General features: G+C 41.8%; 1 protein-coding gene across 1 annotated transcript; it reads left to right on the top strand.

Moving 5' to 3' along the window:
* The first annotated feature begins 753 nt into the window (after window positions 1-753).
* On the top strand, window positions 754-21,606 carry kbtbd2 (kelch repeat and BTB (POZ) domain containing 2). Its single transcript, XM_042332277.1, has 4 exons — window positions 754-887; window positions 10,414-10,932; window positions 13,976-14,141; window positions 19,090-21,606. The coding sequence occupies exons 2-4, from the start codon at window positions 10,766-10,768 to the stop codon at window positions 20,626-20,628; spliced, it is 1,872 nt and encodes a 623-aa protein (XP_042188211.1). The 5' UTR covers window positions 754-887; window positions 10,414-10,765; the 3' UTR covers window positions 20,629-21,606.
* Window positions 21,607-22,352: the final 746 nt, after the last annotated feature.

The following is a 22,352-nucleotide window of genomic DNA, read 5'->3' as shown; positions in this document are numbered from 1 at the left end:
GCTCCCTATCCCCAAAGCATCGAGTTCAATGTTATCCTCATTTTTAAAGCCTTTCAGGCTTGCCCCACCTTACCTTTCTGATCTAAAACCTTACCAACCCAATCCTTTCCCTCCACTCGGCAGACATGGTGGCCATGCTTTTAGCTTTCTTGCCCCCACTCTCTGGAACTCAATCACTCACCTCCCACTCAGTCACTCCCCCTCCCCTCATCACTGACCCTCTACTCTGAGTCGCATTGCAATGCCCCTTTCCTCGTCTTCTTCAAGGTCCATCTCAAGATCTTCCTCTTTGGTCATCTTCCCACCCCCATTGGTCCGACCACTCTTGTACCCAACCCCCAGCTCAGGTACGGGACTTGGGACGCTCTCCCGACACGAAAGGCATTAAATTGCAATGTGTTGTTGTGATTTATTGGAGGGCCAGTGAGGGGGGGCCAGTGAGGGGGGGGGGGCGGTGCATGGGGGGGGCGGTGCATGGGGGGGGCAGTGAGGGGGGGGGGCGGTGCATGGGGGGGGCGGTGCATGGGGGGGCGGTGCAGGGGGGGGTGCAGGGGGGGGGTGGTGAAGGGGGGGCAGGGGGAGAGGGGAGAGAGAGAGAGAGGGAGGCAGTGAGCGGCCGCGCGTGCGCAGAAATGCTCTGCGGGAGGCGGGGCGTCGACGTCAGCGCGGGTGTCTCGCGAGTGTGTGAGTGGGCGGGGCTGCGCGGGCTGAGTGATGGCCGAGCGGCCGCGGGTTTCGGCGCCGGTTTAACTGTCAGAGGCGATCGAGACAGCCCGCCCCGCCCCTCCCCGCCAGCCAGTGAGCGCCGCCACCCCGACACACACGGCTCTTACGCACACACAGGGAGCGAGGGAAGGGCCCCGGCGGCAGCCTGGTCTGGTAAACAGGTAGGTCTGTTTGTTACCAGGGGGAGAGGGGAGAGGGGGGGATTCTCCCGGTTGCCCTCACACCCGGCCCTCCCTGCTCAGGCCCGGGCTCAGTGGAAGCGCCCCCCCACCAGTGTGAGAGGGAGGAGAGGCTCGGCCTCCCCCAGGGCCGCCCCATGAGCCCGGGATTCGCACCTCCCTCCCTCCCTCCCTCCCTCCCTCACTGGATCACCTCATGGCGGCTGCGGAGGCGCCACTCGCGCTCTCTCTCTCTCCCTTTCCCCTTCTCTCCTTTTCCCTCTCTGCTTCTCCCTCTCCGTCCGTCCTTCTCGCTCTCTTTCCCCTTGTTTTTCCCTCTCCTCCTCCCTCCCTCTCTCCCTCCCTCTCAGTCTCTCCCCCCGGGGGGGGGGGGGGGGGACGGCAGTGCTCTGTGTCTGTTGCCCGCTTCCTCCCAGAGGAGGGGAGGGAGGGAGGGAGGGGAGGAAGGCCGTGTGATGGGCGCGAGCTGGAGAGTGACCCTCGGTTTGTGCGGGGCCGGGATGTGACATTTGTGCTGCACACCCCCACCGCCCGCCCGCCCTGCATTACCAGCCAACTCGCTCTCGCATTTTATTTCCTGTGCTTTACAGGAAGTCCTGGTGCGACCATTTCCTCTGCAGTTTTTTTTTAATTAATGCACTTTTTTTTTTAGTTTTGCCGCCTCTCCGCGCGCACCATTCCCCCCCTCCCACCCCCCCTCCCACACACCCACCCACCCACCCACACACACACCCACACTCCTCCAGTGTGTGTGCAGCGAGATCCGAGGTAAACGCGAGCTTTTCATTTTTCTTCACGAACGGCGCTTGGCTCCGTTTTCTGGAAGGGTTTGCGGGCGGCAATAAGTTGCTCTCGTTTGCGCTTCGTGCCGTTGGTGCCGGGCGACCCCTCCGAGCAGCCGGACTCGGCGCGTTTCACCAGGTAATGAGATGGCACGAGTCTCGGGGCGGAGACTTCGCGAAAGCTGCAGAGTTGGGCTTAAAAATTGTAGGATGATCTGCTGTTCAAAAGGTTTTAACGTGCATAGCTGGGTATTCCGAAAAGATATGTATGAGAAGCCCACGCATGTGGTCTTAACGCTTTTCATGTCAGTGGGAATCATCTCAAAGTGCTTCGCAGGAATTACCGGAAAGTGCAGTGACTGTGCGGTTGTAGGCGAATGGTGCATCCTTTTGCGTACAGCAGTGGTCCACGAGCATTGGTGAATGACCAATTTTAATTGTGCGATTGTTGGGCAGGATACCGGGAGAAACTCCCGGTTTTCGAGTAGTATCCTGGGATCTTTAACACCACTCTGAACAGACACATGTCACCTTGGTTTAATTTCTCTTCTGAAGGGTGGCACCTCCAACCATACAGCAACCGCTGGCACTGGAGTGTCAGCAGAGGCTATATTGAGTTCAAAGTTCCAGTGTGGAACTGGTTCCCACAACTTCTAACTCAATGTGAGAGTGCTACCACCTGAGCCAGGCTGACTGGTAGCCTGTATGCATTGGAAAGCCACTGGGAGAATAGTCATTGGGGCTGTTGGTTATGAAAACCTTCTTTGCTAAACTTTACTAATTAGAGATAAGCTAGACAGGTTAAGCGAGCATGTTGTTGAGCTTTTTAAAATGCTCCCAAACTTGTACAACTAATGTGTTTAGTGGGTCAGAATACATAAGAATATATATATCAGTAAACACTTTCACTATCTAGAAAGTTTATTAGTGTCTTCTGCCATACATGTGAAGCTAATTTTATTTCTATAATTTACATAAAAGGTCCTCATAATTGTAAATTTCTCTCAGTGCTTTATTATTCCCTTAAGGATGTTTTCCAATATCTTACAAGCTATGTCAGATGTATTGGCCTTTATAACGTGTTTTCTGGCCCCTTTTTGTAAATTGGCGTTGCATTCCCTGTTCTCCAATCCTCAAGAGTAGAGGTATAAATTTCACTTTTACAAGGTATACTGCTCAAGGAATCAAGGATAGAGGGAAGGAGTACATTTATTAGCCAACTTGATGGAATTAAACTATGCATGCTTATAATGATTAAATTATATGTAATTTCTTGGTGAGAGTCGTCTTACCTCGACTGGCACTGGTCTCCTGCTCATCCCTCGCAATCTCTGCCCCACCATCAGAAGTCGTGCTTTCAGCCACTATGCCCCAAAACACTGGAACACTGCCTCAATCTCTCCGCCTTGCCCCCTCTCTCCCCTTTTCAAGTCCTGCCTAAAAACCTTCCTCTTCAGTTGTGCTTACGGCCGCCTCCTCACCTGGCTCAGAGTTGGCCTCCACCACTGTTAGGTGCTCTGAGACGCTACCCTATGTGGAGGACCCTATATACGTGCAAGTTGTTGTTGTTGGCCTTTCACATCGGGAGGACATCCCAAGGTGCTGGATAATCGATGTTTCGGAACGGAGCTGGTGGTTGGGATGGGGAGGGCGGGGGGTAGAAGGGGGACTAAAGGCACGGTTGAAGAGGAGGGTCTTGAGATGGACCTTGAAGGAGGCAAGGGAGGGGCGAGGCAGAGGGACTGTGGGATGGAATTCCAGAGGATGAGGGAAGAGTGGCTGAAGGCCCACTCGCCAATGATGAGGCGGGGGACATAAAGCAGGCTGGAGCCCGCTGAGCGGAGGGAGCAGGCAGGTTGGTAGGGGGTTAGGACTAGTTGTAGATGTAGATTCTTTGAAAGTTCTAAAAATCTTTGTGGAAAATATTCACAAAATGACAACGTTCTCAGCTGTAGTGAAAATAGCTGTGTCACTTTGTAATTGAACCCCCTCAATCTCGGTAACGTCGTAGTGAAGCTATGCGGCATCTTGCCATTGCTTCATATCCTTTATATAAAGGGGTGCTCAAAACAGTATAAGGTCCTGTACAAGTTTATCATTACTTCCTTGCTTTTTTATTCTATAATAATCCTTACATTTGATATTGCTCCTTTGATGTCAAATATCTCAAAGTTTCTGATAAGTACAGTGACCACACTATGTTTTGTAGGTAAATTTCTGTGGCTCTTAATCTAAAACTAATTCTGTTTTTCTGGCCTTATCTACTTGGACTGCTACTTTTAATGACCTGTATGTGCACCAAAGTCCTTCTGTTCATCAATTCCATTTAATAATAATATTTAATCCATTTAATTTGTATTAGCCTGGCTCAGTTTGTAGCACTCTCGCCTCTGAGTCAGAAGGTTGTGGTTTCAAAACCTACATCAGGACTTTGAACTCATATAGTATTAAGATGACATTCCCAGCGCAGTACTGTGGGGAGGGGAATGTTGCCTGTCCCTCCCCTCTCCCTATCCTTCAGATGAGACATTATATGAGGTCTCGTCTTGTCTGTTCAGGTTGACATGAAAGATCCCACAGCACTACTTGAAAAGAGAAGGGAACAGAAAGGAGCTTCTCCCACTGTCCTGGCCAACAACCTCCCAAATAAAATTGGTCATTTGTTTCCATGGCAGTTTGTGGGACATCGCTGTGCGCAATTGGGCTGCCATGTTCACCTAAAATATGTAGTCGCTTCACTTCACAGTTAATCTTGTGAAGTGATTTGGGATGTCATCTGACATGAAGAGTGCTGTACCAAATGCAAGGATTATTATTATTTTACCATTTAAGCTGTATCAGATTTCAGTGTTCTCGCAATTAAATTCAAATCATGAATACTGAATGTGGCAAGATTGACAATTTATATAATGTAGATAGTTTCACATTGTGGCCCTTCTGGAAATTGAGTTGAGGATGCCAAGACTTGTGTTTCAGACTTTACAATTGGTAGAACGAGAGAACTTCTCTAAAATTTTTAGTCTGTATCAAGCTACCAACAAGAAGTCAGAGAGTCGATTATCCTACAAGGTACCTAATCTCCTATTCAATATTTGCTGTGCAAACTAGTGCACCCTCTTTATCATATGTGAATTACTGCCTGGATTCCAAATGTTTATTCCTAACCTCAATTTAACAAATTTGGGAAATTTTGACTTTGGACAGGAATAGGCCAGGCTGACATTGTAATGCAGTGCTGGATGTTTGCTTCATTGTTGCTATTGCAGTCCTTCAGGTGAGATGTTAAACTCGGGTATTGACTGCCAGTTCAGATAAAGATCCCAGGGCACTAGTTGAAAAGAGAAGGGAGTTTCACCCCGTGTCCTGGTGCCCCCAAATAAAATTGGTCATTCACTTCTTGGCTGTTGGCAGGACATTGCTGTGACATTTGCAGGCAATTGGCTGGTGTGTCCAATCTATAATATATGCAGTCACTACTCTTTAATGTAAGTCCTGTGAAGTGCTACATCAAATACAAGGATTATTATTATTTACACATACATATATAATGCCCTTTGCATTCTGCACTTGATTAGGAAAACAAGGCGACCTAGCCTGTTGAGAGCACCATGGATGCTGATTCTGCAGCCATTGGTTGGCCCTTCAGGTGCCTTAATCTTGTTGGAAGGGATTCCAGATTATCTCTAGCATGAAAAAAGTAACACAATTCGAGAGGAAGAAACTCACTGCAAATAAGGGCATTTGTCTCGCACTGAGGGTAAAAAGTTCAGTAGCCTAAAGTTCCACTGTCCAAGGTCCTGGACGTTTCCTGTTGAAGAGAATAAATGTTTTGATGAAGGTACAGACTGAGGTTTTTGGGGAGGTGGGGGTAGGGAAGTCTATCTTCTTTGTTTAAAAATAAGATATCTTAATCTTGCCCAAAATGTAGGTACAGTATAGATCAAAATAAATAGCAAGTACACAAAACTATTGAATGTGGAAGGGGGAAGAAAAAAATTCATGTCAAACTAACAACTACAAGAAGAATGAATGTTTGCAGTTTCTGGAAAAATTTGTTTATCCTTGTTTGTTTTCGTAGCATTCTAGTCCTACTACAGTGAGTTCTGGTAGCATAACAATTCTACATAATTCTGGGATGATCATTTTTATACAGAAAACTGTCTATAGTTCTCCAAATAAAGTCATGTAAGATGCAATTAACTTGGATTCCAGTTAGAAACATCTAGTGCTCAATTACTCAGCCAGACATTTATGTAAATCTTTGTACAGCTGCATATGATCTATTTTTGTAGTTTTTCCTGTCTTTAATAAGGATTCAATTACCTATAACTAGAGAGAGAAGACTTCAACGACAAATGGAGAGTGATGCTTGCATGTGAAGAGTTTTGCTTAATGATAACCTTTCCATTTGATTTGTGCCCTTTACGTTGGGAGGATGTTCTAAAGTGCTTCACGGGATTTTACTCTGAAGTAGAGTGACTGTATATTTATAGACAACCGTGGCAGCCAATTTGCACAAACAGCTAGTGGAGTGAGTGACTAATTTTAGTTGAGGGATTTGTTGATCAGGATACCGGGAAGAACTCCTCTTTTTGAATTGTGTCACGGGATCTTTAACTTCCACCTCAACTGGCAGACGGGACCTTGTATGTATCATCTGAAAAATGTAGATGTATCATCTGAAGGATGACAACTCTGACAAGGAACTCCCCTCTCCCCCCCCCCCTCCACCCCGGGCTACAGTGGGAGCGGCAGCTTAGACTGTGCTTTCAACTCCCGATGTGGGACTTGAACCCACAACCTTCTCCCTAGCGAGAGCGCTACCACTGAGCCAGGCTGACGCACCTGTCAATTTCATATTTTTGAAAAAAAAGTTCTATTTCAGGTACATGCTGATACTAATTTAATATTTAAAACTCATGTGGAATGAGCTTTATAATTGAAAACTTCTGTTGTTTCAGTGTCATTTATGTAAATCATGGGCAACACAAGTTATATTGTTGTTTTTCACCTGTAAAGAGTTTGTACAGTATTGCCACCTCTGATAAACTGTTGTATTTAACTACTTCTGTATTTTGACAAAATAATATTACAAATTCCATCTGTTGACATCAATTCAAGCAATTATATTTGTAATATTCTCATTCAGGTTCAATTTTCCTTTATTTGTATTTTTGACACAGTACAAAATATTTTCTGTGAGTACAATATCAAATTTGGAAGAATATATTGAATATCATTAATTTGGGTTGTGGTCACTTTATTCTGTTTGCATGGATTGTTGTTATTTAGCAAGCAAGCTCGTTTATTCCTGAGAGATCCTAGAAAGTTGCGTTACTCATTTAATGCACTCTTACAATGTGCCAATAAACATGTAAATTATTGCAACTTTGGGATTGTAATTCTGTCAAACAGCAGCTGTTTTCATTTTTGAACAGCAGGTCCAATCAACTTTTTTTGCTATTTTAATGTATTTAGACAGATACAGTTCAAAGTATAAATTTATTCCATATAGGAGGAAAGAACCAGAAGAAGGGAATGCATGTTAAATAATAATAATCCTTGCATTTGATATAATGCTTTTCACGTCTTCTTGACGTCTCAAAAGCACTTCACAGAATAGATTGTGAAGTCAATTGACCGTATATTTGTGGGCGAAACACGACAGCCAATTGTGCACGGAAGTGTCCCACAACCAGTCATGGATTGAAATTGACCAATTTATTATTGTTTTGCTTTGGAGGGATTATTATTAGGCGTGTAGAGTAAGGAAACTTGCCCAAGGTTTCGCTCTGCCTGGAATTGAACCCAGGTGTCTCGCTTGCAAAGCGAGTGCTCTAACCACTGAGCTACAGGACTCCACATTGGCAGTTGTAGAGCACGCTAATCAAGAAAGAAATCTTTAGCATTATTCTGGATGAATCTTTGTAATCATTTGCTTAGTGCTCAGTTAAATTTCAAATGTAAATAAGGTTCTGGATTCCTTTACGAGGTAATATTGTTTCATTGTAGGTTTTAGTTATACCTCATCTGGAGTGTTGTGTGCAGTTCTGCTATAGTTATCTAGTTATAGAAAGGATATTATTGTCCGTCAGAGGATATGGAGTCGAATTGCCAAGTTAATTTCAGGTTTTGGAAAGTTTTGAGAAAAGGTTAAGGTAGATGGACTACTGTTCCTTGGAAAAGGAGTTTTTGAGATTTTCAAAAGTATCCATAAGTTGATGGAGGCAAATCAGTCACTTTAAACAAATGAAGTATCTTAAGCTTTGTTTTGGTCAGCTGAGTATTTGATTTCTTCGTGTGGGTACTGTTTGAGTTTAACTAACTAAAACAGTTTGCAACCACTAGCAAACTTCTGGCTGCTTGTTCAGCTTGGACCACCCTCTTTAGGGCTTTGGCATGCGGGATTAAGGCAGAGTGTGCATCCCTGGATGGCGATGCTGTCAGCGCATGAGGTGTGGAGGCGCTGACGGGAGCCAATCAGGAGAGCCTCGGTCTTGTTGACGTTCAACTGTAGAAAGTTACCTCTCATCCAGGACTTGATGTCTGACAGATATTCTGTCAGGACAGCATTGAGTCCTGGAGTAAAGGGCGGAGGCAGAGAGATACAATTGGGTGTCATCCGCATACATGTGGCAGTTGACCCCGTGTCTGCGGGTGATGTCACCAACAGGGAGCCTATAGATATTGAAGAGGAAGGGACCAAAGACAGAGCCCTGAGGAACGCCGCATGAGATGGTACGGGGCCTAGAGGAGAAACCGTTTGTGGAGATGAAGTGGAGGTGGTGTGAGAGGTACGATCTGAACCAGTCAAGGACAGTGAAGATTGAAGTGAGAGGCGAGTGTGAATGAGGATAGAGTGGTCAACGGTGTCGAAAGCAGCAGCGAGGTCAAGAAGGACGAGGAGGCAGAGAGAGCCCTGGTCGCAGATGGACAGAATCTCATTTGCCACTTTGACCAGGGCTGTTTCTGTGGAGTAGTGGAGTAGAACATAGCCATGAAGAGCAGATTTTTTTTGTCAGGGTCATCTAAATTACAGTTAGAGGAAAATGATCCCAAGAAGTCAAGTTTCACTGATCACTGGTGTGGAGCAATAAAGAAAGTATTCAGGTACATTTAGCAATGAACCAGAAAGAATATATGTTAAAGGGACAGGAAGACATTAGTTGCTTTTCAATACAATTAGATCTAAAGTTATAATACAAAATTCCTTGCATTTTGAATAACTCCATATCACACCAAAATGCCGCAGAACATTTCACACAATAGTATTTTGAAGTGTATTGACTATCCTTAACAACAACAAAATTACATTTATAGAGCGCCTTTCACGTCGGGAGCACGTCCCAAAGCGCTGAAATGAAGACAATTGTGACAGTTTATCTGTGCCAGCAGTGACCTACAAACAATACTTGGACGAATGACCAATTCAAAATTGCTTTTTAATGAATTTGAATGAAGGAGAATATTGGCCAGGATATTGAAAGAACTTGTTTATCTTTTAAAAGCGTGCCACTGGGTTTTTAGCATCCACCTGAACCACAAGATAGGCAGATAGGACCTTGTTTCTGACAAGTGTCCAGCAATGAAGCTGAGATAATCACTCAAAAACGCTTCAGATTAAGATGTCATGAGCAGTGGGTGGAATTTTTATGAAAGGCAACAGTGGAGTTGGGCCACGATGCAGTGCTCAATCTGACAGAAACAAATGTAATGTAAACCTTTTCACACTAAATTAGAATACCATTGATTAGTTCAGTAGTACCGATGATAGGATTAGTGGAGTAAAAGCAGCATTGAAAACAGGGGAAAAAAAGCAAGGAATTCTAGACTCTACCAAGTCAGCTGATTTGTAATGCCACACAAACTTGGTCTTGTTGACAGAGAGAGTCTGTTTTGTGAGATATGAGAAAATTCAGAAGAGTAACAGGTAAGGAAACTGACTGTATGGGATATTGGAATAAAATTGAGGACAATGTGTTACCAAATTGATCAGGATTGTAATTGTGGGTAGATGTAGATGAATGATCAGTTGTTTAGGCTAACATGAGTACATATATACCTGAGTAAATGAGACACAGAGCAGCTGTTGATGGTATGCATTAAAATCACCCAGCAGTGGGTGAAGGAAATTTCATTTTTACCAACTAAAAGTCCTGGAGTCCTGTAGCTCAGTGGTTAGAGCACTCGCTTTGCAAGTGAGAGACCTGAGTTCAATCCCAGGCAGGGCGAAACCTTGGGCAAGTTTCCTTACTCCACACAGAGCCTAATAATAATCCCTCCAAAAAACAAAAACAATAATAAATTGGTCATTTTCAATCTACGACTGTTTGTGGGACATTGCTGTGCGCAATTGGCTGCCGCGTTCGCCCACAAATATACAGTCAATTCACTTTACAGTCTATTCTGTGAAGCGCTTTGGGACGTCCTCCCGACGTGAAAAGCGCTATATCAAATGCAAGGATTATTATTATTATTATTATTAAAAGTTGAAGGCATGATAGAGGCACAGATAAGGGGAGAAATTTAATCACAAGGTCAAAGTCAGGTGATTCATGTGAGGTGCAGTAAGCAGCATAGCTCTGCTTTGGATAGGGTGTGGGGTAAAGAAAGGCTGAAGGTGATTGGAAGAGGTGAAATTTGAAACTGGTTTGAGTGACTTTATCTGATTAAGTATACTGTATTATACAATTCATGTTGTCTAATTTGTTTACTTTCTTTTCTAGGCACTGACATTGTCTAGCACTGGGATCATTTCCATGCCCACAAAATCATTACTACCTCATTCAGTCATGTGCTGTGACAGAATTCGTCTTAACAGAAATGCTGCAACCCGAATTGAGAATCTTCTGGAATATAGATTTTGATGTCTGACCGATTGGAATGACCTGGGACTGTTTCAAAATCTGGAATAATCTGTTAACTCGACTCCATTAGATTCTCAGCTTTCAGGAGTAATCAATAAAATCAGTGCAAAATACCCTTTTGCTAAATATAACTATAAACATTACTTTCAAGCTGTGTCCTACGGAGCAGTCTTCAATTACGTTGGGTGGTTCTTATTGATGGAATGTAATCATGGCTAATGAGGAGAGGCAAATCAATACTGAATATGCTGTCTCTTTACTGGAGCAGCTGAAATTTTTCTACGACCAGCAGTTGTTGACTGACATAGTTTTAATTGCGGAGAGCACTGAATTCCCATGCCATAAAATGGTACTCGCTACATGCAGCTCCTATTTCAGGTAAATTTACCATTTTTGCAATTTTGTGAGTGTGATGTAGTTTAGTTTGATGTGATGCTATTAAAGTATCTTGCCAGATGGTGCTTCCAATGGCAAGCTATAAGTTTCTAAGATGGTTAAACTCCAGCAGGCTTGTCCCCAAGCCTTCGCCTTTGCCAACCTGTGCTTAATGATCTGGGATTAAGTAAATAGGATGCATCCCTCTCAGTGTGCATTCCATTCCAAACAAGGCAAATTGTATGGAACTCTGTTTAGGTCTGGATATTCTTAAGCATGGTGAGCATCAGATGCCCGGTTGACCAAAACAAAATGTTTATTTAGAACTAAAATTATTTTTATTTAAAAACAGAAACATTAAAAATGTAGAAGACTCAATTATGTGTTTGCTTCAAAAAAGGTATTTTTAGCACTTCAGTCAAGCTTGTTTAGGTGAAAAGTGGTGGTTCTGGGCTGGTTTAGAAACACACCAGCAAGTGGTCATTATACATTAAGATGATGACGATGTGGGGGTCTTTCTCTCTTGGACTTCCTCTCTGCCCCCCAGATTTGATCTTCCCTCCCTCTCTGAATTCACACTCTCCAACCACTCCCTTCATTTACTCCTCCTTCCCTTTCTCTCTCTCTCTCTCTCTCTCCCTCCCTCCCGACCCCCCCCACATCCATCTGTCGTGTCTCCCCTCCAACCCCATCGGTCCGTCTCTTTGCTTCACCCATTGGCTTTAGCAATCACTGATGACATCACTGGTTTTGGCCTGAAGCAGTTTTCAAAAAGGGCATAAATGTGTTTAGAATACACCTGTAAACCATTATAAAGTATTTAGACTGTTTTATTCTAGCTTTAATGGACTGTTAGACTTTTGTTTAACAGTTTAGCAATTTGTTAATGTAGCATTACTGAATTTGGGATTTTATACGTAGTTCATTATTTCTATACTGTATTCCAACCTAAGTTTAAACTGTATGCAGTTTTGTTTTTAAAAAGCGTGACTTGTAGAGTTATAAAAACAATTATCCTTACCGTTCATCCCGTGAGAATGTTTCAAAGTGCTTCACATGATGATAATTAATTTGTACAGTATTCTAGCTTTGTTTCCAAATAACTTCAGTACTGGAGTTTCATTTTTTCTTTTGAAAGATTTGGATTCATTTGAATATTATTATTAATTGTTTTAAACAATAACTAAAGTTTTTATCCTTTGGAAAAGTAGAAAAGTGGCCTTTAAGAAGATTTCAACTGCATGCATTTGGAAAACACTGCATGATCCCGCCAATGTAATAATCTACAGCAAACAACAACGTGTGACAAGATTAACCACATAGGACTGGCAAATTGCACAATTCCTTTCTATTTCCCCAACCCCACTTAGCTGGAGGGCCGCTTCATTTCATTCTCTCTCAAGAATATTGTTTTGCCTTTTTTTAATAAATGATTTAAATCTTCTATGGAGTAGACAGAGGTTTCAACTGCTTTTGTGTTGTGGTTAGGAACACAAATCAATTTTCTCTTAAGATAATGGTTTGCTTCTATGGTTTAAATATTTTTTGGGTTTTGGAAATCTAAACAAGCACAATACTAATGCATACCTATCTAAATTAGAAAATACCAAAAGAGGTATAGTGCCTCTTTTAAAATAACTTTATTGAAGAAATTGACTCTCATAATTCTTGCTTTAACTATCTCTGCTTGGATTCAAGGGGACTCAAATCCACCAGAAATTGGCAATCATAACAGATGTAGATTTTTCTGTCATTTAACCTCCATATAAAAATAAATGGGTTTGCTCATTTGGTAGCAGTTCTGTCTCTTAAATCAAAGTTGTGGGTTCAAGCCTCATGTCGGGAATATAGTAATCGAAGAGTGTTGCATTGGTAAAGGTGCTATTCTTTAAAGGAGATTTTAAACCTATATTCTATTTGTGTCAAGTGGAGGTGAAAGAACTCATGGCATGATTCAAAAGGTTCTCCTGATGTTCTGGCCACCAAATAATAATAATATTCCTTGTATTTGATATAGCACTTTTCACATCTTCTAGCCATCTCAAAGCACTTCACAGAATAGACTGTAAAGTGAATTGACTATATTTGTGGGTGAAATAGGGCAGCCAGTTGCGCACAGCAGTGTCCCACAAACAGTCGTGGATTGAAAATGACCAATTTATTATTTTTTTTCTTGAGGGATTATTATCAGGTGTGTGGAGTAAGGAAACTTGCCAAGGTTTCGCCCTCCCGGGAATCAAACCCGGGTCTCTCGCTTGCAGGGCGAGTGCTCTAATCACTGAGCTACAGGACTACTCCAGCAACCACTCTGATTAAAACTTCATGTTTATTTGTGGGTCTGTGCTCTGCACAAATTGGCTGGTGTATTTGCCAACAAAATACACAGTCACTACACTAAATCCTGCGACACACTTTGAGACATTTCAAAGATGTGATAAGACACTATCAAATGCAAGGATTATTAATAATAAATCTGTTCACCCAGTGGCCTATGAGAGAGTTCAAAAGCAGCTTATTTGCTATGTAGCCCAGTATCCTGTTTGCTTTGCTTATTGCTATATAAGACTTGATGGTGAGTGACGGGTCAAACATTGGTATCTTTTTACTCTTTCCTCCCCCCCACCCCCCCAGTTATTCCATCCATGGAGTACATTTGCCTCCTATTTTACTTATGTCAAATAGTCCAATTTTAGACTGGTTCTGAAATGACAAGTTTTGTGCTAACCCTAGAAATCTTTGACATCTCTGAGAGTTGCACAGTTTCCCAGTTTCCTGGCCAATGCTTTGAGCTATTTTAAAGTTATAGTAATACATTTTAATGAATATTCATTAGTGATACTAGCAGTACTTAATTTACACTAAAAGTGTAATTTAACTTCAGTTATTGATGCCAATTTTGGGCAAACGGGCAAACTTGACTTACCATATTTTGAAGTAGTGTAGAAGAATTATAAGAGGAAATTCAAAGATTTCCACCTAATCTTGACGTATTCTAATTATTACATTTCACTGGGGACAGTAACCTTATGCCAGTTTTCTATTTTAGGGCCATGTTTATGAGTGGACTGAGTGAAAGCAAGCAGACGCATGTCCACTTACAGAATGTGGATGCACCTACGCTTCAGATAATCATTAGATATGCATACACTGGTAACCTGGCAATAAACGACAAGACTGTGGAGCAGCTCTATGAGACATCCAGTTTTCTGCAGGTAAGAGTAAGAAACAAACCGGAAATTAATTCCTTTTAATGATTATATTCTAATAGCTGGTAAACCAAATCTTGTTTTCATGTGGCTGGAACTCCTTTCTTGCAGTCACATGTTTAGTCCTAATTAACTCGGTTGAAATGTTGCGCTTCTTTAACAAATACTTTCATTGGTCTTGAAACAAATCTATTTAAACTCTGTTGGTTTGCACTCTGTAGAATCCCCTTTGCAAATATATGAGAAGTGAGTTTTTTTTTCTGGTATCCTGGCCCATGATCTTCCAGATTAAATAGGTCACTAACCTCATGGCTCTTTATGGAACCTTGTTGGTGCAAATGGCTGCCTTGTTTGCCTACAAAAATAGTCACTGCACGTGACTGTAATCATGAAGCTTGTGAGATGTTTGTATGGTAAGACACTATAAAAACGCACGTTTTAAAGTTTACTCTTTGTGAAACACGTGCAATTTATGTACAATGGAAGTTACCTTGAAGCACTGCATTTGGGGAGAAATAATGGCTCGCTTCCATTTCCAATGGCCCTGTTTTTAAAATACAAACTTAATGCACTAAGTGGTTATTGAATTACCAAAGGAAGGAAATTAGCCTTGCTGTACTTGGTGCTTCTACCTGTAGTTTACCTTTAAAACTTATAAAGTACCTTTAATATAGTTAAATATCTTGAAGTGCTTTACAGAGATGAACTGGAGCAGAGTAGGGTGGTAGGTGCGGTGATGACAAGAGGGAAATGAACGATAATGCAGTCAGGTAGTTTTTAGAAGGATTTTGAATGCTAAGAGTGATGTGAAAAGCAGAGAAATTAAGGAGAAAGTTGCAGAGGATAGAGACAAGGTTGGATGATTGAGAACTCAATTGACAGAAACAACCCTTAGAAACTACTGTTAACTACACACAGTTTTTGAGTTGCTTCCAAAAGGTGTTCTATTCCTATATCATGGTCTCTAAAGGGTCTTGAAGTTTCAGACCCTTACAAGTTAAGCAATATCTACCTAAAGCTCAAATGGGGACACTGTCTCAATTTATTCAGGTAGTTTTACCCAAGAATAATAATAATCATCCTTGCATTTGATTTTGCACCTTATCATAATAATAATCCTATAATAATAATCCTTGCATTTGATATAGCGTTTTTCACGTCGGGAGGACGTCCCAAAGCGCTTCACAGAACACACTGTAAAGTGAATTGACTATATATTTGTGGGCGAATGCGGCAGCCAATTAATCATGTCTTAAAGTGCTTCACAGAATATATTGTAAAGTGGATTGACTGTAGTGTTTTGTAGGCAAAATAAGCTGTGTATTGTTATCAGAGTAACAATACTGAAGTTCAGTGTCTGGTACAGCAGCATTAGATTGCAAGATTTTCCTCTTCAATGAACTTCAGTTGTTTTGGGTTCATAGAACCATAGAATTTATAAAGCTCCGAAAGAGGCCATTCGGCCCATCGTGTCTGTGCCTACATTTTTAAAAGAACTATCCAAATCAATCCCACTCCCCGCGCTATCCCTATAGCGCTGCAAAATTGTCCTCCCCAAGTGAGCTGGCGACCTTTCTGAGACTGCAGTGTTTGCATATCTGTTCTTATTTAGACGACTGGCTCATTTGAACTCACACCCAGAGAAGCTGCAAGGACGAATTTTAGTAGCCAGAATTCCTTAAGTTGGAGAAATCTAGAGTAATAATAATAATTATTAAATCTAGAGTAGATCCTTACAAGATCTTTCCTTTATAGGACCAATGGCTTTCAGATATCCCCACGCCCCCCAAAAAACACTTACATTCCCATAGTAGCAGTTCATTTTAAGACCACCCCAGTGTAGGCAGATTCTAAAATTGTTAGTCACAGCTAGTTTGTAGTTTTGCAACACGGTATAATTTTTTTGCATTGGCCTTGGTATCGGTGTCCTTCACATTGGAGGTTGACCTAGCCTCTAGAATTGCATTGAGCTGGACGTCCCATTAGAGAAGTTTGAAAATTCCAGCATCAGTATCTTACATTTTAATGGGGACGGGGAGCAGACAATAATTTTTTTTTAAAAATTCACTCTTTACATAGATTTACATAGACTGTACAGCGCAGAAACAAGACATTTGGCTCACCAGTCTGTGCCATTGTATATACTCCACATGAGCCTCTATTCACTCCTTAATGCTTCCCATATCCTTTTTATTTCTCCCTCGTGTATGTCTAGCTTCCTCTTAAATGCTTTTGTACTGTCGGATTCAACCACTGCTTCATGCAGCGAGTTCCACAATCTCACTGCCCTCTGCGTGAAGTAGTTCCTCCTAATTTTTCTTTTAAAATCCTGGTTGCTATCTTATACTTGTGTTCCCTGTTTACTGATTTCCTCAACTAGTGGAAACAGCTTATTTATGTTTACCTAATCAAACTTGTTTTAAAATTTTAAACACCCCTATTAGGTCCCCATTTTGTGAAAAAAGGCCTAACCTATTTGGTATAACCTGAGGCAGTAACCTACCTGCCAGCTGTATTGAGTTTCCAGACTAGATGGCTTTTTGTTTGTCTGTGCTAAAAAGTTGAGGACATTCTAGCACATTGTACTTTTATCCAGCCATCCCTTGTCAAGCGCTCTGGGACACTGCACTGCATGAGAAGCACTATATAAATGCAATATTATATTATATAATATATTATATTATAAATGCAAGTTGTTGTTGTATAATGCATAAAGGAAATGTTTATGTAGATCCACTAAGTGCAACGTGCAGAAGATTTGTGCACTCTATTCAAACCCGCTCTATTAATTTGCAGTTCAATCAATTGTGGTTGGTTGTGTACACTTTTATAAAAAAACATTATTTATGATCTGTTCAACCTGAAAGCCTGTACTCTCAGATTTATTATTTCACAACAAACTTATTTATACTTCAAAACTGATAACCCTTTAACACTATCTTGGGAATACACTGAAATAACTGACTGGCTTTGTACATAAACGTATTGTGCATTGCAACAATAAAAGTTAGCATAACTGCTGCTAGTAGGAGATTTTTTAGAAAGCCTTCTATTGAATGCACTGCAAATATTTGTTGTAGATATGTTCCCTTTCTGCTGTATCTTCAGAGGTAAAATTGGTGAAGCTAAGTTGTCATGCTAGTTAATGGTTTACTACATTATTAATCTAATCACATCCAGCAATCAAAAAGTAAATGACTGCTGATATGCCTATATGAAATTTACAAACACTTGTCGGATGTACTGAAATGTTAATAGTCATAAACAATAGATTGTGGTAATCTTACACAACTATTTTATCTTTTTAAATATTTACTGCATTAATTGTGTGATCATATAGTAGTTAACTTGTGTCACTGAAAATTGATCACCACAATTCATAAAATGACTCATTAGTTGATGATGCCTATATTTTATAAATATTTTGGCTCCCACTATTGGAATAAATTGTTAATTGTGATCCACATCTCTCAGATCGTGTAGTTTGAGGAAACAAAATCAACAACCAAATCTAAAAGCTGTTGGAAAAATGCACATATGGCTAACCCCTGTTAATTTTAAGTGTACTTTTCAAAAAAAAAAAAATCCCCCCCAAATTGACTGGTGATAGCTTTTCTAGATATATAAATCTTGAAGTGATTTAGACAAGAATTTTTAGAATAGTTTTCAAAATATGATATACCTGTACTGCCAGAATAAAAAACTACAGTATGCATTCTTCCTCAGCAAACTACTTGCACTTATATAATGACCTTCATGTAGAGCAACATGTATCGCAATAANTTTTTTAATAATGGGAGAGCATTTTACAGAAACTGTGCCAGATAGTAATCAGGGGCTTGAGGGGAGGAGATTGTAGGCATATTTGAAGAAGTGGATTTTTAGGTGGCTTTTGAAGACGAAAGGATCGAGGGAGTGGGGGGCATAATGGAGATGGCTCAAGTTGCTGTTGACGGGATGGAGAGTGCAGGAAAGATGGAGAATGATTGACTAATTTACAAGCAACTGGCATAGGAGGGACAATTGGGTAGTCAGCAGCTAGGTGTAAAGCATGTTGTGTGTTTCATGTGAGAGATGAGGGTGGGCAAGGGACAGGTGAAATGTAGGGCAGTGGAGGAGAGATGGAGGAGGAAAATGTAGCCAGGCAGATTTCACCTCGCAGTTTGGAGACTGAGAAGAGGATGTAGAGGGCTTGAGCAGGACCGACGAGGTGATCAGTGGTGGTAAAGAATAGCTGTTCTTGGCCTCCTAGATGGATGTGGATTAGAATGAGGTTTTCACCTTGAAGAGGGCGAGGCAGCAGTTTTGAAGGTGGTCAACCTGGAATTTGGCAATGGACCATGAGGCTAGCTGCCTGTATTTGAATTAATTCTGAGGGATTAGAAGTATCTGTTTTACCAGTCGAAATGGCTAAATTAAGAGATGGTTCTGAATTGGTAGGGGTGTGTAAATGTGTTGAAGAAGAGACAATTGTTAAGCACCTTGATGATCCTTAAGGTCGGGTCAGGTAGAGGGTGGTGGTGAGGAATGGGGGGTGTAAGTGTGTTGAACAGAAAAATTGGAGCAGATTGAAGTCCCCATGATGAGAGGACTATGTGCAGATGCTGAGAGGAGAAAAGGGGAGGTTACCAAGGAAAGTGCTGCTTTTTTTAAAAAAAAAATATTGCAATACACCCCCATGCTATTACTGTTTCTGACTGCTTTTGAACCTAAATATACTGTGGCTATTGGTAATTAATATTTACTACATTTATTTGAGATTATTATGCTTAGAAACTATCCCGATAAGTGGTAGCAAAATATGTGTTTGTTGTTTAAGTGAATTTTTATTTACCTTTATACTCTGCCATCTGCTGACCTTGCAGGTGATTTTTATAGTGCTTTTACTGTATGCTTTAAATTTGTTTATGTGCAGATGTTTGATGCTTACTTAAGTAATTCTGTCTTTTTGCAGGTGGAAAATGTATTGCATCGTTGTCGGGAATATCTAATAAAGAAAATTAATGCAGAGAACTGCGTGCGATTACTGAGCTTTGCAGATTTATACAGCTGTGAAGAGCTAAAAGCAAGTGCAAAGCGAATGGTGGAGCATAAATTCACTGCTGTTTACCACCAGGAAGCTTTTCTACAGCTGTCGCACGACCTACTGATAGATATCCTTAGCAGTGACAATTTAAATGTGGAGAAGGAAGAGACTGTCCGTGAAGCTGCAATGGTGTGGCTTGAATATGACACAGAGTCGCGATCTCAGTATCTGTCTTCTGTCCTTGGCCAAATCAGAATAGATGCACTTTCTGAAGTAACTCAGAGGGCCTGGTTCCAAGGCTTACCCCCGAATGACAAATCCGTGGTGGTACAGGGACTATACAAGTCTATGCCAAAATTTTTCAAGCCAAGACTTGGCATGACTAAAGAAGAGATGCTGATATTCGTTGAGGCAGCTGGTGAAAGTCCAAGTTCTTCCTTTTGTGCTGTTTGTTATAGTCCCCAAGCAGAGAAAGTGTACAAACTGTGTAACCCACCAGGGGACTTGCAGAGGGTAGGGACACTTGTTACTCCTGACAATGATATTTACATCGCAGGTGGACAAATACCTTTAAAAAATTCTATCACCAATAATATCAAAGCAAGTAAACTTCAGGCTGCCTATAGACCTGTGAATTGTTTCTATTTGTTTGATGCTCAGCAGAACACATGGGTTCCAAAAACTCCAATGTTGTATGCTCGCATCCGACCTTCCTTGGTCTGCTGTGGAGGGTATATCTATGCAATTGGAGGTGACAGTGTTAGTGGGGAAATGAACAAACGGACTGTGGAAAGGTATGATTGTGAACGAGATGAGTGGACGTTGGTGAGTCCCCTGCCTTATGCTTGGCAGTGGAACACAGCAGTTGCAGTTCATGACTACATTTATGTGATGGCCCACAATCTAACATTTGGCTACTGCCCACGTACAGGTACTTGGGTTGAAATGGCTATGCGTCAAACCAGCAGGTGTTTTGCCTCAGCTGCAGCCTTTGGAGACAAAATCTTCTACATTGGCGGCCTGCATATTGGAAATAACTCGGGCATCAGAATACCTTCTAGCACTATAGATGGTTCCTCTGTAACTGTAGAAATCTATGATGTGATCAAAAATGAGTGGAAGATAGCGACCAATATCCCTGCAAAGCGCTATTCTGACCCTTGTGTAAGAGCAGTGGTGGTCTTGAGCTCCCTGTGTGTGTTTATGAGAGAGACTCACATCAATGAAAAACCCAAGTATGCAATCTATCAGTACAACCTTGAACTGGACCAGTGGATTCTGCGTCAGTCTGTTTCAGAGCGGGTCCTCTGGGACCTCGGCAAAGATTTCCGGTGTACTATGGGAAAACTTTACCCTTCGTGTCTCAAGGAATCACTTTGGAAACCTCCACCTTCTCTGTTCTCACCAGATGGAGCAGATGAGTTTGAGTTGGATGGAGAGATGGTTGCATTGCCATTAAATAGTTAGCCAGATATGGGCACAGTTGTCGTGGATTCTTAAGATGTACATAACAAAGCAATGTGTATGTCGCAATCTTCCAAATCAGCACAGGGTTTATTTTAGCAGATTGGGCAGTAACTGTGTTCAGCCCAGCATGTCATTAAGATTGCATTGTATTGTGTAAATAACTGAGAATCTTCCAGTTAAGTGTTGTACCTTCTAATATTCCTAGATACCACCTGTTCTGCTAATCAAATTACCATATTATTGTTACAATGCGACTAATTTACAAAAGAAACATTGCTTTACTTACACAAATATCCCTGGATTTGACCATGAAAATATGAAATTCTGTAGAGCTTCCCAGTGAAAATAGACTGGGTGAGGTGGCTGACTGCGGGTCCAGTCGAAGGTTGTTTATTAGATGCATGTACTCCATTATCCGTAAAATATTCCCATTTATCCCAGGTTGCAGGTCTTCCAAGCAGCTGGTAGTTTACCAGATGTGTATTAGTGGAGGCTGTGTATTGAATGCCAGCCTCTTGTATTGCGGGTCTGTGTGGAGCTTCAATCACTTACATGTGACTCCACATTACAAGTAACATAGGCTCATCCATATTATGACTTCCTGCTGCTGATATTTCATTTGTAAGACAAGTTTTAGTGAGTAACAGTCAGGTCTTTATTTTGTATTTCATTAATTTAATAAGGCAACCGTTACTGTAGTGTGATTGTGTATAGGTATTCTAGTTGTTAGGTTTTTAATACAGTTGGTTTGAGTGAAATGTTTCAAGAATGATCTGTACCCCACGTGCAGGAGAACAGAAGAGCCCCAGCACTGCTCTGGCTTGACAGCCAGGATCCACTAGCAGTAGCTGGTCTCTCCATTCTAACATGAGCACAGGTGCTTCATGAAATCCCTACTAGCATGTTCAGCTGCATTGTGTTCCTTTGGCACTGTATTTTGAATGAACTTAATTTATTAAAAACCTTCACATAAGTAAATATGTTTTTTTTTAAATGTGTGACTGGGTACTAACTTTGTGAGGAAATGGTTACCTCTCCAAGGAGATGGAATTCGTTTTTAAAGGATATATTCTAAAAAGCGGATGGTCTTCTGTCCCACCAACTGTTCCAGGAACCTGATTTGATTAATCGGAAGACTTCAGTATTGGAGCCCATAATGAGGTTTAGAAATTTTGCACCAGTTCAGCAGTAAGTATTCTGTAATTTGGGTATGTTGTTGGGAGTTATTTTAAGGCGTTCATCATTTCCATTTCAAATTCAACTTTTCTTCCATTCATTTATTTTGTAACCTCCAGTCGGACATCCGTGCTGCAATGTCTGCAGCTAGTATTCTAGTATTCTTCCATCATTGTGGAGTCCTGTAGCTCAAGGACCTGAACTGGGGTCGGGATTGGGGAGATTGGAGGGTGGGCGGGCGGGAAAACGGGGTGATCCAAAGCGCAGTCGAATAGGAGGGACTTGAAGGATGCAAGGGAGGCGGCGAGGCGGAAGCAATGTGGGATGGAGTTCCAGAGGGTAGGGACAGAGTGGCTGAAAGCCCACCTGCCAATGGTGGGGCAGGAGAGGCGGGGAACGTGAAGCAGGCCAGAGGTTGCTGAGTGGAGGGAGCAGGCAGGATGGTAGGGGGGAGGCGAGGCCTTGGTGGGCTTTGAAGGTGAGGACCAGGATCTTGAACTGTATCCTCTGTGTGATGGGAAGCCAGTGGAGTTGGGTGAGGATGGGGG

This window comes from Callorhinchus milii, unplaced genomic scaffold (genome assembly GCF_018977255.1).
Source record: "Callorhinchus milii isolate IMCB2004 unplaced genomic scaffold, IMCB_Cmil_1.0 Scaffold2, whole genome shotgun sequence".
Classification (NCBI taxonomy): domain Eukaryota; kingdom Metazoa; phylum Chordata; class Chondrichthyes; order Chimaeriformes; family Callorhinchidae; genus Callorhinchus; species Callorhinchus milii.
The sequence above is the reverse complement of the archived record's forward strand: the minus strand, read 5'-3'. Positions and strand labels throughout refer to the sequence as shown.

Excerpts from the sequence above, each read along its gene's own strand:
- kbtbd2 (XM_042332277.1), top strand. The coding sequence starts at position 10,766 with ATGGCTAATGAGGAGAGGCAAATCAATACTGAATATGCTGTCTCTTTA. Across the intron at positions 10,933-13,975 it reads ACATGCAGCTCCTATTTCAG|GGCCATGTTTATGAGTGGAC; the intron begins GTAAATTTACCA and ends TTTCTATTTTAG. Across the intron at positions 14,142-19,089 it reads AGACATCCAGTTTTCTGCAG|GTGGAAAATGTATTGCATCG; the intron begins GTAAGAGTAAGA and ends GTCTTTTTGCAG.